Source organism: Dreissena polymorpha, chromosome 6 (assembly GCF_020536995.1).
Source record: "Dreissena polymorpha isolate Duluth1 chromosome 6, UMN_Dpol_1.0, whole genome shotgun sequence".
Classification (NCBI taxonomy): Eukaryota; Metazoa; Mollusca; class Bivalvia; order Myida; family Dreissenidae; genus Dreissena; species Dreissena polymorpha.
This window is the reverse complement of record NC_068360.1, coordinates 36,033,124-36,048,746: the sequence shown is the minus strand read 5'-3', so window position 1 is coordinate 36,048,746 and position 15,623 is coordinate 36,033,124. Positions and strand designations below refer to the sequence as shown.

General features: G+C 37.3%; 1 protein-coding gene across 1 annotated transcript; it reads right to left on the bottom strand.

Moving 5' to 3' along the window:
- Positions 1 to 10,421: 10,421 nt before the first annotated feature.
- Positions 10,422 to 14,154, bottom strand: LOC127835583 (uncharacterized). Its single transcript, XM_052362019.1, has 3 exons — positions 13,997 to 14,154; positions 12,552 to 12,783; positions 10,422 to 10,613 (listed from the first exon to the last, which is right to left on the bottom strand). Exons 1-3 carry the CDS (start codon positions 14,152 to 14,154, stop codon positions 10,422 to 10,424), a joined length of 582 nt encoding a protein of 193 aa, XP_052217979.1.
- Between the last annotated feature and the right edge of the window lie 1,469 nt (positions 14,155 to 15,623).

The following is a 15,623-nucleotide window of genomic DNA, read 5'->3' as shown; positions in this document are numbered from 1 at the left end:
TCTTTCCTTACTTACTTACTTCCTTACTTCTGTCACACTTTTGCTACCGTTTCTCATAGCGCCTTCAATACTTAACCAATCGCTTTCATATTTGGCATGTAGGTACCTTGCATGGACCTCTACCTTTTGATGAGGTTTGAGGTCACTGGGGTCAAGGTCACCGATGCTAATAATAGACTTTCTTCCGTCAAACTTTTGCTACTGTTTCTCATAGCGCCTTCAATACTTTACCAATCGCTTTCCTACTTGGCATGTAGGTACCTTGCATGGACCTCTACCTTTTGATGAGGTTTGAGGTCACTGGGGTCAAGGTCAAGGTCACCGAGGCTAATAATAGACTTCCTTCCGTCACACTTTTGCTACCGTTTCTCATAGCGCCTTCAATACTTTACCGATCTCTTTCATATTAGGCATGTAGGTACCTTGCATGGACCTCTACCTTTTGATGAGGTTTGAGGTCACTGGGTCAAGGTCACCGAGGCTAATAATAGATTTTTTAGGTGTTTATTAACACATACATTGACAAAGCGCATCATCGGGGAGCATCCATCAGTTTCACTGATATTCTTTTTTGTCTTAGTAACTTTGAATATTTTGTTAAATTTTGTGTTTAGATCCACTTTACTTCTAAAGTATCAAGGCTATAGCTTTCAAACTTCAAATACTTTCTTACTATCATGATGGTACTGTACCTGGCAAGTTGAATTTGACCTTGACTTTTGAATGACAATGTCAGCCCAGACGAACTTGTAGTCAAAATCCTACAGGGCTAGCAGGACAACGGTTAAGTATTTCTTGTAGTTAAAATACGTAGACCCGGATCTTGGTGGACATTTGCAGGCAATATGTTCGCCATAAATAGCACCAAGAGTATGGGGGATATTCCAGCTGTCCCCGAAGCCGTCCGCTAATCGCGTGCAATCGGCAGCTGTTGTTGGCAACAGCATCACCTCGTCAGCATACTCATCTATGACTGCTCTACAGACCTGACGCGTAAAAGATAACAGTATAATAAGCTAGCGTGGATTATAAGTGTATGACACATGTCGTAGATAATCCATGACTTTTAGCGAGTGGATGATAAGGTAAAAACATACTACTTCATAAAATGTGCTTATAACTGTGCATTTCAAGATATGCGCACAAGACAGTACTAATGACAATATACAATTTAGAAGGTTAGTGTTGTAGTGCGCGCACTCATCTATTTGCCTTTTATCCTATACCAATAACTTACACAATGCAATTCATATAAACTGATGCTAGACGTAGACAATCAAATATATAAATATGTTTAAATGACTAACAGAAGCCTTTTTTTATTTATTTTAACACTATAGTAAATTAAGCGGTACTTATTTGTAGCACGAGAAGAGAAATAGTGTTGTGGGGTACCCTCCAGCCGAATCGCATATCACGGTACTTTGAACCAGACACAAGATGCCGCAGCGCAATTGATAGCTTCATCCCTGGTTCAATATGAAGTCTGTAGTTGTTGCGCTGTTACGTTATCATTTGGCCCACTCGTGCGAGAATCTCATCAAACATCTCGGTTGGCACTCTCATGAAGTTGACAAATGCGAAATGGATCTCTTGAACAATGCTATACAAACTACCGGTACATGTACCGCTTGTAATTGATATATCACGTGTGTTATGTATCTTGAACACGGGTATACAAACTACTGGTGACGCGGCGCTTGTCATTAATATCACGCAGGCGACGTGGATCTCTTGAGCATGCGTATGTCAACTAACGGTACACGTGACGCTTGCCATTAATATCACGCAGGTGACATGGATCTCTTGAGCATTCGTATGTCAACTAACGGTACACGTGACGCTTGCCATGAACATCACGCAGGCGGCATGGATCAATTGATAATGCGTATGTCAACTACCCCTACACGTGAAGATTGCCATTAATATCACGCAGGCGACATCGATCTCATTAACATGCGTATGTCAACTAACGGTACACGTGACGCTTGCCATTAATATCACGCAGGTGACATGGATCTCTTGAGCATTCGTGTGTCAACTAACGGTACACGTGACGCTTGCCATGAACATCACGCAGGCGACATGGATCACTTGATAATGCGTATGTCAACTACCCCTACACGTGAAGATTGCCATTAATATCACGCAGGCGACATCGATCTCATTAACATGCGTATGTCAACTAACGGTACACGTGACGCTTTATATTAATATCACGTATGTGACATGGATGTCTTGAACAAGGGTACGACAACTAAAGGTATCGTGACGCTTGATATTACTATCACACAGGCGACATGGATCTCTTGAACAAGGTAACACCAACTACCGGTAAACGTGACGCTTGATATATCGCGTATGTGACATGGATCTCTTGAACAAAGGTACGCCAACTAAAGGTACACGTGGCGCTTGATATTACTATCACACAGGCGACATCTATCTCTTGAACAAGGCTATATATGTACCGCTTGTAATTGATATAACACGTGTGTTATGTATCTTGAACACGGGTATACAAACTACTGGTACACGTGGCGCTTGTCATCAATATCACGCAGGCGATATGGATCTCTTGGGCATGCGTATGTCAACTAACGGTACACGTGACGCTTGCCATTAATATCACGCATGCGACATGTATCTCTTGAGCATGCGTATGTCAACTAACGGTACACGTGACGCTTGCCATGAACATCACGCAGGCGACATGGATCTCTTGGGCATGCGTATGTCAACTAACGGTACACTTGACGCTTGTCACGAACATCACGCAGGCGACAATTGAGCATGCGTATGTCAACTAACGGTACACGTAACGCTTGCCATGAACATCACTCAGGCACATGGATCTCTTGGGCATGCGTATGTCAACCGCCGTTACAAGTGACGCTCGTCATTAATATCAAAGTACTAGTACAAGTACCGCTTGTAATTGATATCACACTTGCGTTATGTATCTTGAACATGGGTATACAAACTACTGGTATACGTGGCGCTTGTTTTGTCACGCATGCGACATGGATCTTTTGAATATGCGTATATAAACCACCGGTACACGTGACGCTTGAATGATATCACGCATGCGATTGTTCACTTAAACATGACTATGCCAACTAAGGTACAATTGTCTCTTGTAATAGATATTACTTGAACATGGGTATGCGAACTATCGATATACGTGCCGCTTGTACTTGATATGGCACATGAATTTATGTAACATATGTATGCAACTACCGGTAAATGTACCGCTTGTAATCGTGTCACCAGTTATAACAATGTTTAACCGTGAAGTAAATTTCATTGTCATTTTTAAAACCTAGATATGCCCGATACACCAGTCACTCGTGTCAACCTGTACACTTGAAGGAAAGTTGTAATTTGTATTGATATGGCTCCTTTGAGGTAAGAATAATAACACATTGTATGCATAATAGTTATATTGATCAAAAAGTGAAACAACACGATACAACCATACATCACATTACAAAAACTGTATACAAATACGAATATTTATTTGCAGTCAGGCCACAGGGCCATAATACATACAGTTTAATTTCATAATTATATAAAATAACCTGAATAGTTAAAGAATACAAAGTCATATGATGCAACACACGCATGCACTTTCGTAGAACAAATGCTGCTATACATTATAATACCACCAAAACAAGGATTACCTAATAATTAAATACCTATAACATGTAAGCATGCAAAATAGTAACATACTTATAAAGTAACCTAAGAATCAGTATTTTTTATCAGATATAAATAAACAATGCAATACAAGCATGCAGTATTAAAATGACAGCTAATTTGCATGATAATTACGTAGTTGTTATATATTAGCATGCACATACACACATTTTGCAATAAAAAATATGTGCTTGTAATTTTCATCGGCCATTAACATATTGAACAAACCAAACAGTTTCCATTTCATTCAACCACTGCGGAATAAACAAACCATATCTGTGTTATACAATGGGCACTGCATAAACACAGGGTACTCATCTTCTACATTATAAACATGTCGCATAAGACAAAATTTACAGTATCTATGATCACGTATATAACATACAACAAGAATATCAGTGAAACTGATGGATGCTCCCCGATGATGCGCTATGTCAATCTATGTGTTAATAACCACCTAAAAAAATCTATTATTAGCCTCGGTGACATTGACCCCAGTGACCTCAAACCTCATCAAAAGGTAGACGTCCATGTAAGGTATCTACATGCCAAATATGAAAGAGATCGGTAAAGTATTGAAGGTGCTATGAGAAACTGTAACAAAAGTGTGACGGAAAAATCTATTATTAGCCTTGGTGACCTTGACCCCAGTGACCTCATCAAAAGGTAAAGGTCCATGCAAGGTACCTACATGCCAAATATGAAAGAGATCGGTAAAATATTGAAGGTGCTATGGGAAACTAGTAAGGAAGAACAAACTGGCAGCTATATGCTCCGCCGAAATTTTATTTCGGGGAGCATAACAATTAGGAAAAATATGAAAAACAACGAATTTCAAGAATAAATGCTACGACAGAATCAGGAACACTGATAATAAAATGGCTTTTATAAGGTGCATGAAGACAGCGAAATGAATACTGCAAATCATACAAGTCACAGAACATATCATTGACAATTTTTCATAAATGATTCAGCTATAAAGGTGCCATGATGACACTATATCGCTCATCTGACTGTTGCTTTTGTCTATAAACTTGAACTCTCTTCCTGGCCATTTAAAAGAAGTGTTCACTATGAGCAAATAAGGACAAATTTGCCTGTGAGTTGGGTATAGCATCTTTTGAAATTTACGGAGGAGGTCAACCAGACGATGTTTTATGCCAAATATATAAGCTTTCCTTTTGGTTGCCATCGCAACCATATTTATGCATGGAATGCATTTCATTTAACAACTTTCATAGAGGTTCATGCAAGAAAACTCGTGCCATGATTCATTAAGATTGGCACAGAGGTTAGATGTTGTTTAAGTAAAAAATGTTGAACCATGACGGACCAAGACCATTCACAATAGCTCACCCTGAGCACTTTATGCTCAGTTGAGATATAAACACAAAACAATTATTGCATAATAATACATAGTATGTGTTTACTCGCTCAGTCTTTAAATAGAAAAAAAGCATCAAAAGATGCAATAGTAAGTATTAAAAGTTGAGATGAACTTAAAATTAGAGATCATTTAAGTATCACATTAAACTAACCCAGCTAAAGCAATTCTTATCTTTTTAATTTTTTTCATATGATAACTTTTTCTTCTTATTCCATTCATTTAAAAAGAATTGTAGGTAAAAGCAAAAGTGTGACTGTGACATCTGACGGGCCGACCTTTTAATGCACTGTATAAAGCTGTTGAATTGTTCACATATTTCAGAATTTACAGATTCAAAGCCTTGAAGTCTGCTAGCTGTAAAAGCACTAGAACATTTGTGGGAGTAGCCATGGAAAATGTCATGAAAAAACCGTACATTTTTATAGTATCCACTTTCTCTGTTTAGGCAATATTCTTGTAAATTACATGCAAAGTCATAAAACACGTCTTGTGGAGGGGTTTCTAAATAGCTATAGAGCGATAATGCGGGATCTTTTCTTCCTTCTGCCCCAGTCATGTGAAAACCATAGCAATGACCATGGTCTGCACAGAACCAAAGAAATAATGTTGATGTTCCTCGAGCAGAAGTTTGAACTTTAGAATAAAGCTTTTGACATTTTTCAAATTCTAAAGTCGTATCGTCATGGTCTATATTTCTTTTAACACAGCTATCATTGTCAATGGATAACTTTCTTACACTTCATAACTTTAACCCAGATTCATTAAAATAATAGGCCCTTCCAAACTTTTCAGGATTGTATGTGCCCAGTTGAGGTACAGGTGGTTCTGGTTCAGTAACTTGCAATGACATTGATTCATTAATTAGATATTGCAAAAATAATCTAATGTCATCAGGCAATATTTCATTGTTACTTATTAAAGACTCGCAAATTAAATCTCTTAGTTCAGGTGCAAACGAACGAGTTTCATTAACAATACTATTGAATCGATCATTTTCAATATTGGGGGTATTTAATAATAGTTGAATTTTCTAACAATATGCAGGGGGTACCAGGCTTGTAATGGACGCTGTTGTGGCTAGCATTTTTAAAACATTTGAATATGCAACTCGTTCATTATCACTCATTTGATAAAATCTTTCGAAGGAACCCAAAACTTCAGAGGGCAGTGCTTGTTTTAACAACTTGATACAGTCCAATAAATCCCTCTCTGGAATAATTTCATTCTCTTTAATTTCATTCAGTTCTTTCCGAGCAATGTAATCTAAAGTAGTTCGAAGTTTATCATTTCTTGTTTGTCTATTCCATTCAAATTTTTCAAAAAACATCTATCCATTCTACGATGCAGCGTATTATTAATGCCCAAAGCCTGGTTTGTTTCTGTAATTTCCTCATAATTTGAATTCCGAAATCCAACCCCTACTTTTGTACCATCACAGCACAATCTCTTAGGACCATAACCACATACACCACAGGGTATACGGAAATCTATTTTCATGTTTGAAGCCCAACTGAACCAAAAATTTAAAAAAACTGTTTGATCAATAAACCTAGCCTTATTGTGGCGAGTTTTATACATCTCATGTTTAAACTGGCAGTAAGAGGAAAAAGTGCAACTAGAATTCATAACCATAGATACAAATTCCCACCCTATTTCATCTCCTGCTGCTGTATCCCTACTAAATACATGTATACAATCTAAGTCCCCTTCATCCCAAAGAATCCTGCATGGCTTACTAATTGAATTATAGCATTCACGTATATGAATGTCACATTTTACAGGTGCAAAATTTGTGTAAATAGTTAATGTCCTTTGTCTTTCGTGTATGGTCAGTCCATTTTCACTGTAATTATCGTCATCTTCTCGCTTGAGCCAACCGCTTCCACAGGGACAGGTATTGTCTGGAATATCTGGAAATAATACAGGTCCTTTTAGGCAGCCATCTGAACATCGAACAAGGTTAGAATCATTCCACTGATCACGTTTTATGATATTTTTCCTTAACTCATTAGTGTCTTTAAGTCTGAGAGAATGTTTACTTCTACACTTAAAATTCCAAAGTCCAGATTCCTCATTGAAGTTATTGTATGCAGCAGTACTTAATGTAACCGAAACAGGCATTTCATCATCAATATTGTCATCAAATAACTGCTGTTCTTCATCATCATTGTTATCATTAGTTGTATGAATTAAATCTTCCCACATGTGAGACCTTTAATGCATGACGAAAAAACAGGATCATTAATGCAGTGTCTGTGAATGCACAATCATGTAAAATTAATATTCATTCAGGCTAAAAATTGCCATCCAGTAAAAAAGGTAAACTATGTCTGAACTATATTTTTGTTGTCCCGGACAATATTGGACGACCACTAATTCCAATGACCGTCAATATAAAACTAACAAAACGATAAAACCTATTTGACATGAAACTAACAAGGGAGTTACTGAAGTAATAGCATTCATGCAGCAAGTTTTAATATAAAACAAGAGCACCGCATAACGGGTGCTACGCTCGGCTGCGAAAGCTTGTCAGATTTTTTTTAAAGGTCACAGTGACCTTGACCTTTGACCTACTGACCCAAAATGGGTGTGGTGTGTAGAACTCATCAAGGTGCATATACATATGAAGTTTCAAAGTTGAAGGTGGAAGCACTTTGATTTTGGAGCCAATGATAAGGTTTTAGCACGACGCCGGCGGACGACGAGCAGGCTATGACAATACCTCGGGTTTTCTCCGAAAACAGCCTCGCTAATAAATATTGTTCGGGTGTCTAAAAATAAAGCAACAATGAGTGCCTTATGTTGGCAAATGTTTATGTTGTATGTAATTCCATTTAGAAAGGTGATTTTTATGTAACTAGTTAAGAATGCATTACATTTATGTATATATAGGTAAACAACAGCTGTCACCATAGGATGACTTATGCCCCCTATAAACGCTTGATAGAAATTATGAGCTTTTTTCGAAACCTAAACACAGATTTCGAAACCTAAACGCAGACCCTAAGTTCAAGGTCACAGGGGTCAAAATTTGTGTGCGCATGGAAAGGCTTAGTCCATATACACATGCATGCCAAATATGAAGTTGCTATCTGAAGCGACATAGAAGTTATGAGCATTTTTCGAAACCTAAACATAAAGTGTGACAGACAGTCAGTCCGATCACTATATGCCCTCCTTCGGCGGCATAAAAAGATGTGCCAGAAATTAATGACTTAAAGGATATAATACATGTAAATGTTAACAAATAGATTTTTTCAACGAAAGCAAAAACAACAAAACACAAGGGACAAAATTGTCACAAAACCAGGTTTTCATTGTGAAAAAAAAATCTGATAAAGGGAGAAAACTCAAACTGAACTTTTGAAATGAACAAAAAAAATTAACCCCCTTTGTAATTTTTTTTTAAAATCTATTTTTAGTCGTGGCGACCTTGACATTAGAGATATTGACGTGATTCTTTCGTGCGACACACCGTCCCATGATGGTGAACAAATGTGCCAAATGATTTTAAAATCTCACAATGAATGACATAGTTATGGCCAGGACAAGCTAATTTATGGCCATTTTTGACCTTTGAACTCAAAGTGTGACCTTGACCTTGGAGATATCGACGTAATTATTTCGCGCGACACACCGTCCAATGATGGTGAACAAATGTGCCAAATGATTTTAAAATCTGACAATGAACGACATAGTTATGGCCCGGACAAGCTTGTTCCGCCCGCCCGCCCGCCAGCCAGCCCGCCCGCATTCGCCAATCTAATAACCAGTTTTTTCCTTCGGAAACCTGGTTAAAAATGCACCAAACAAGCTTCCTATTCCTTGATAACATGTATAAATCTGCATTTATTTACTGTGCTTTCCCTATCGGTATTTTATGGCTATTTATTTCACACAGATTTCACTACCAGTAACATGATGATGAATAAAAACAAGAGCACCGCATAGCAGGTGCCAACGCTCGGCTGCAGGTGCAGTTTCTTTTTTTTAAGAGTTCACAGTGATCTTGACCTTTGACCTAGTGACACAAAAAAGGGTGTGGCATGTATAACTCATCAAGGTGCAGCTACATGTGAAGTTTCAAAGTTATAGGTGGAAGCACATAAAACATTGTGGCATTTCTTTGCCAACTGAAACAATTAACACATGCATGTACATGCAAACAAAAATGTCAACAATAACAAATGCACCAATCAAGCTTTATATACCTTGTGTGACATTTCTTTGCCAACTGAAACAATTTACACATGCATGTACAGGCATGGCATAAGTGCAAAACCTCATCCACCAAAGTTGACCATTTTGAAAAATAACAACAATTATATAATAATATGCAGAATACAACAGAAAGGAAATATGTCCGCAAAATAATAACACTAATATGGTCTTTTACTTATATTTTACTTTCAAAATAGGTTTGGTTGTGGGTTTTTTTTTCAACAAAAAAAACCTAGTTTTAAGAACCAGTAGGACATTTCCACAATGAAACAGTGAGGGTTATCTGAAATTAACGGTATTTTTTACCTTCTTTCCATATCTTTTGGTATTTCTGGTTGCAGACCTCTTAGCTCTGGCTGTGACAACCTGAGAATGAATTGTGTGTGTGAAAATATGGAAAACAAAATTATATAAACTAACTAGTTTATCTTTTATACAATTACAGAATGTTATGTTCTGATATAACTGAATGGTTATGACATCAACTCTGTGGTCTGGCTTTCACACAAAGACATCTGTTGAACTGTTTATGTTTACCACTTAATGACAAACAATGCCTTAGATGATTAAAGGCATTGCTTTAGAAGTATAGGACCTGCAGTCCAACTATTGCCTTACAGCTACCAATAATGAAGGGCATTTATTATTATGGTGCTGATCAGGGGCAAAAAGGCGAGGCTAAAAAGAGACATAACAGGGTGCCCAGCTTGACGGCTCTAGACATAACATTAATTTATAGGCTGTAACAAGCCATATGAGCAATCAATACTGGATTGCAATCACTTTATAAATGTTCATTAAAAATGATGAAATATCTGTACGATTAAATGCATAGAAAAGTTACCATTATTTTATGTGTCTGAGGCTTAATGTCCCTGGGAACTGGTACTTCACTTGCATCCACCTTGTCTTGAATCTCTGGTTGAGCTCCCTACAATTTATTTAACCATAATACAGGTATTATACTTTTTTAAAACGGCTTATTTTATTTAAAAATATAAACATTACAGCAAAATCAAATTGTTATGAATTTTTGTAGGTGGAAGCGCTTTGATTTTAGAGCCAATGTTAAGGTTTTAGCCTGACGCGGAATTGCAGTTTTGTGCATAAATCACATTTGCTTACGGCTGTCATGCTCCTGAACCGGTACTTCCGTGGCTGAGAGAGCTGGCCATTCTGTAGGATCTTGAACAGCAGCCTCCACACACAGCTGGTTTGGCAGGTTGTCCTGTATGGATGCTAAACACCTTCTAGCCCCTTCAGCACTCAGATGTAGTCCATCATGGGACAAGTACAGGGACTTCTTAAAATTAAATTGTGATTATAGATAGTTACCGTACCAATTTGTTTTAAACATAACTAAGATATTAAAGCAGCAAATTCATTGAACTGGTTTCCCTCAACAAATGAAAAAATATTTTAGTTTCAATCAATTAGAGTGTACAACTCTGAACTGACCAAAATGATCATCCTGACGAAACTTATGCAAGAACTACTAAAACAAGAGCACCGCCTTGCGGGTGCAGACCGCTCATCTATTTTCTTTTTAAAGGTGAAGGGACTCTCATTTTCAATCACAAAGGAGGGAGGGGTGGAGAGAAGAGGGGTGTATAGCATGAACATGTGGACATTTATTACGATATTTTCCAAAAATGCGAAAAAAATGCTTTAAAAAAAAGGGGGGGGGAGGGCACGGGGGATGGTTTGGGTGGAGTCTATTGTGGTATGTCAGGTAAGAGTAGTTTTGTCAAATATCAATCAAATCTAATCATAAATAAAGAAGTTATGGCAATTTTAGCAATATTTAATAATTTGACCTTGAGAGTCAAGGTCATTCAAAGGTCAAGGTAAAATTCAACTTGCCAGGTACAGTAACCTCATGATAGCATGAAAGTATTTGGAGTTTGAAAGCAATAGCCTTGATAGTTAAGAAGTAAAGTGGATCGAAACACAAAATTTAACCATATATTCAAAGTCAAAAAAGGGCCATAATTCCGTAAAAATGACAACCAGAGTTATGCAACTTGTCCTTTTACTGTACCCTTATGATAGTTTGCAAGTGTTCCAAGTATGAAAGCAATATCTATGATACTTTAGGGGTAAAGTGGACAAAAACACAAAACTTAACCAAATTTTCAATTTTCTAAGTATAAAGGGCCCATAATTCCGTCCAAATGCCAGTCAGAGTTACATAACTTTGCCTGCACAGTTCCCTTATGATAGTTAATAAGTGTTGCAAGTATGAAAGCAATAGGTTTGATAACTGTTGGAATAAAGTGGACCTAAACACAAAACTTAACCAAATTTTCAATTTTCTAAGTATAAAAAGGGCCCATAATTCTGTCAAAATGCTAGTCAGAGTTACATTACTTTGCCTGCCCAGTCCCCTTATGATAGTTAGTAAGTGTTGCAAGTATGAAAGCAATAGCTTTGATACGGAATAAAATGGACCTAAACACAAAACTTTACCAAAATTTTCTATGTATAAAAAGGGCACATAATTCTGTCAAAATGCACGCCAGAGTTATCTAACTTTGCCTGTCCAGTCCCCTCATGATAGTAAGTAAGTGTACCAAGTTTGAATGCAATAGCATTGATACTTTCTGTCTGAGAAAAGTGTACCTAAACGCAAAACTTAACCAAAATATTCAATTTTCTAAGTTTAAAAGGGGCACATAATTCTGTCAAATTGCACGCCAGAGTTATCTAACTTTGCCTGCCCAGTCCTCTCATGATGGTAAGTAAGTGTACCAAGTTTGAATGCAATAGCATTGATACTTTCTGAGAAAAGTGGACCTAAACGCAAAACTTAACCGGACGTCAACGCCGACGCCAAGGTGATGACAATAGCTCAAATCTTTTTTTCAAAAAATTGATGAGCTAAAAATAATAATACATGTTTATTTTTTAATTTCTTTAACTTCCAGATTACAGCACAGACAGACATCTTTAATTATGGGGCTTTACGTCTAGAGCTGAAACCAACAAAACGTGCAAGTGTACCACCACAAAGTAATACATCTATTTTAAAATTCATGATATTTCATGTAAAAGTTATTAAGTCAATTTTCACTAATTAAGGGGGCATATCTCTTGAGCAAAGAAGGATGTCTGAACAGAATTTTGGATTGGTCCACCGCAGTATAATGATGCATATATTTATTTTAAGTTTCATGATGATGAAATTCCATGCAACAGTTGCTGAGAAACTTCCTATTTCACTCTAGAACTTTCCCTATACCTGTTTAGTTGCTTCATAGTCCATGTATCTCACAGAAGGCACATGGTGACTCAGTTCCCACAGCATGCTGTTTGCGCTCCTTATCCACTGGCAGTAGTTCCTCAACTGTGCCCCTGAGAGTGGCCATCGGGGAAACATTCTCACATCAAAATCACGTGGAAGAATCTCGCAAAGCACCACGTGTATTTCAGTGCACACACTGAATACAACATCAAGGATCTCTGTCACACAACTAAAAATAACAAGCAAATTCATTGAATTGATATACCCTGCCAATATGCTTCTGGACACAAAAGTGTTATATTTGACACTAAAGAAGCATTTTTTAAGAAACAAAGGGCCATAACTCTGCTATCAACAGATGGTGTACGATGCCATTTGGCGTGCATCATCCTCTTATCCATATATATACTCAAAACAAGTTTCAATGAAATTCGCCAAAGCACTTTCAAGATATGGCTCCGGACACAAAAGTGCTGGACGGACAGATGGAAAGACGGACGGACAGACAACACCAAAACAATATCCCTCCTCTTATGGCGAGGGATAATAAGTTAATGGTATTAGTTGCTCATTGTATTATCTTCCCATCACAAACAATAATTAACAAGAGATGTGTTCGTCAGAAACACAATGCCCCCTATTGCGCCGTTGTATTATTATTTTTTACCTTTGACCTTGAAGGATGACCTTGCACTTCCACCACTCAAAATGTGCAGCTTCATGATATACATGTGCACACCAAATATCAAGTTGCTATCTTCAATATTGAAAAAGTTATGGCCAATGTTAAAGTTTTCGGACAGACAGATGTCATATATTTGACATTTAACCTTGAAGGATGACCTTGACCTTTCACCACTCAAAATGTTCAGCTCCATAAGGTACACACGCATGCCAAATATCAAGTTTCTATCTTCAATATTGCAAAAGTTATGGCCAACGTTGAAGTTTTTTTTCCCGACGGACGGACAGACTGACACACATACTGACTGACAGGCAGTTCAACTTCTATGTGCCACCCTACCGGGGGCATAAAAAGTTACAAACAACTACAAAAATATTTGAGAAACTAACTTATTTTATTTCATTAAAATGCCAATCCAAAAAAATCTAATAAGAAAATGATACCAAGTTGATCAAGCTCATTTTTATTCATGCTGCTAAGCTGTTCAGTGGCGGATCCAGGGTTTCTAGTTAGGGGGTTGGTGTGGACATTCAATAGTACAGGCCAATGTAAAAGCATAATGGTGTAGTGAATGTGGTGTTCGCCTAGTGATAGGGAGTTAGGAGGTTCTCATTATCTTCTCCATATAAACACCAAGTTCTGGTTCTTCCCAGGAACAGACTTGAGTGTCTCACTGAGCATAGTGCGTTCGCTGCAATAAAGCTAAGGTAAATAGGTTAAATAAAAACTAAAACTGAACAATTACTGTTCAACATACCGGTAAAAATTGCTATCTTTGCAGCAAACATCGTTAGAGCCAAGATGCAGGTACAATATGTCGTAACAACCTGACATCAGCTCTTGATGCAGCAGCTTTCTAAAGCCCTTCCGGTAAGACACATACTTTGCACCTGCATAGTAAATAAGATCTTCCATTTGGAATTGGTTTTCATTTGCAATAATTTTTCTTGAGATGTCATTTGTTATTGAATATTATGTAAAATAGTCATCATTGCTATGTTCGAGACAAGCAAGCTTATCTTTGTTAATATTTATCTCACTTGTTCTATGTTGTGTCAAATTTCTGGATTTGCAATCTTTTTTCCCATTTTGGTTACAGCAGAAAGGGTATTTTCCTTGATTCCATAATACATGTTTTATCAGTGTAATAATATACATGACGTGTACATGTAAATACCATGAAACTGTCAGGGTAAAATATCTTTTTGGGTATTAAAGCAGTAATCAGTGGAGTTTTAAGCATTTCTTTAAAAACAAGAGATGCGTTTGTTGGAAACACAATGCCCCCTATTGCACCGCTTTGAAGCCATCTACATGTATTCAAACTTTGACCTTGAAGGATGACCTTGATCTTTCACCACTCAAAAATGTGCAGCCCCATGAGATACACATGCATGCCAAATATCTAGTTGCTATCAAGGATGACCTTGACCTTTCATCACTCAAAATGTGCAGCTCCATGAGATATACATGCATGCCAAATATCAAGTTGCTATCTTCAATATTTAAAAAGTTATGGCCAATGTTAAAATTTTCAGACAGACGGAATATTTGACATTTGACCTTGAAGAATGACATTGATTTTCACCTTTTACCACTGAAAATATTCAGCTCCAGGAGATACACATGCATAATTTTATTTTCAAGTTGCTATCTTCAATATTTAAAAAGTTATGGCCAACAGGGCCCTTAATCTATCAAATCTGCCGCCGAATTTCGGCGGCAGTCCCCCACCTGAAAAGTATACTTTTTTCCCCTTTTTGGGGGAAAAATTCCCCCTAAAAAAAAAAAAAATAATTTTTTTTTTTTTTTTTTTTTTATAGAAAGATGTGTCTCTTGATTATTATATCTCAATTCTATTTCAAATTAATCTTTTCAAACAAACTAAATTATGAAAAATGCAATGAATATAGTGCAAACATGTACAAATGAAATAATGAGAGAGTAAGTAAAAAAATCCCCCAAAAAGGGAAACGCCGCGAAAATTCCCCCTCCTAAGGGCTGCGGACCCCTTCCCCCAAAGTAGTGTGAGGGCCCTGGCCAATGTTAAAGTATTCGGACGAACGGAATATTTGACATTTGACCTTGAAGAATGATCTTGACCTTTCATCACTCAAAATGTTCAGCTCCAGGAGATACCCATGCATGCCAAATATCAAGTTGCTATCATCAATAGTGAACAAGTTATGACCAATGTTAAAGTTTTCGGATGGACGGACAGACGCCATATATTAAGACATTTGACCTTCACCTTTCATCACTCAAAATGTTCAGCTCCAGGAGATACCCATGCATGCCAAATATCAAATTGCTATCATCAATAGTGAAAAAGTTATGGCCAATGTTAAAGTTTTTGGACGGATGGACAGATGCCACATATTAGG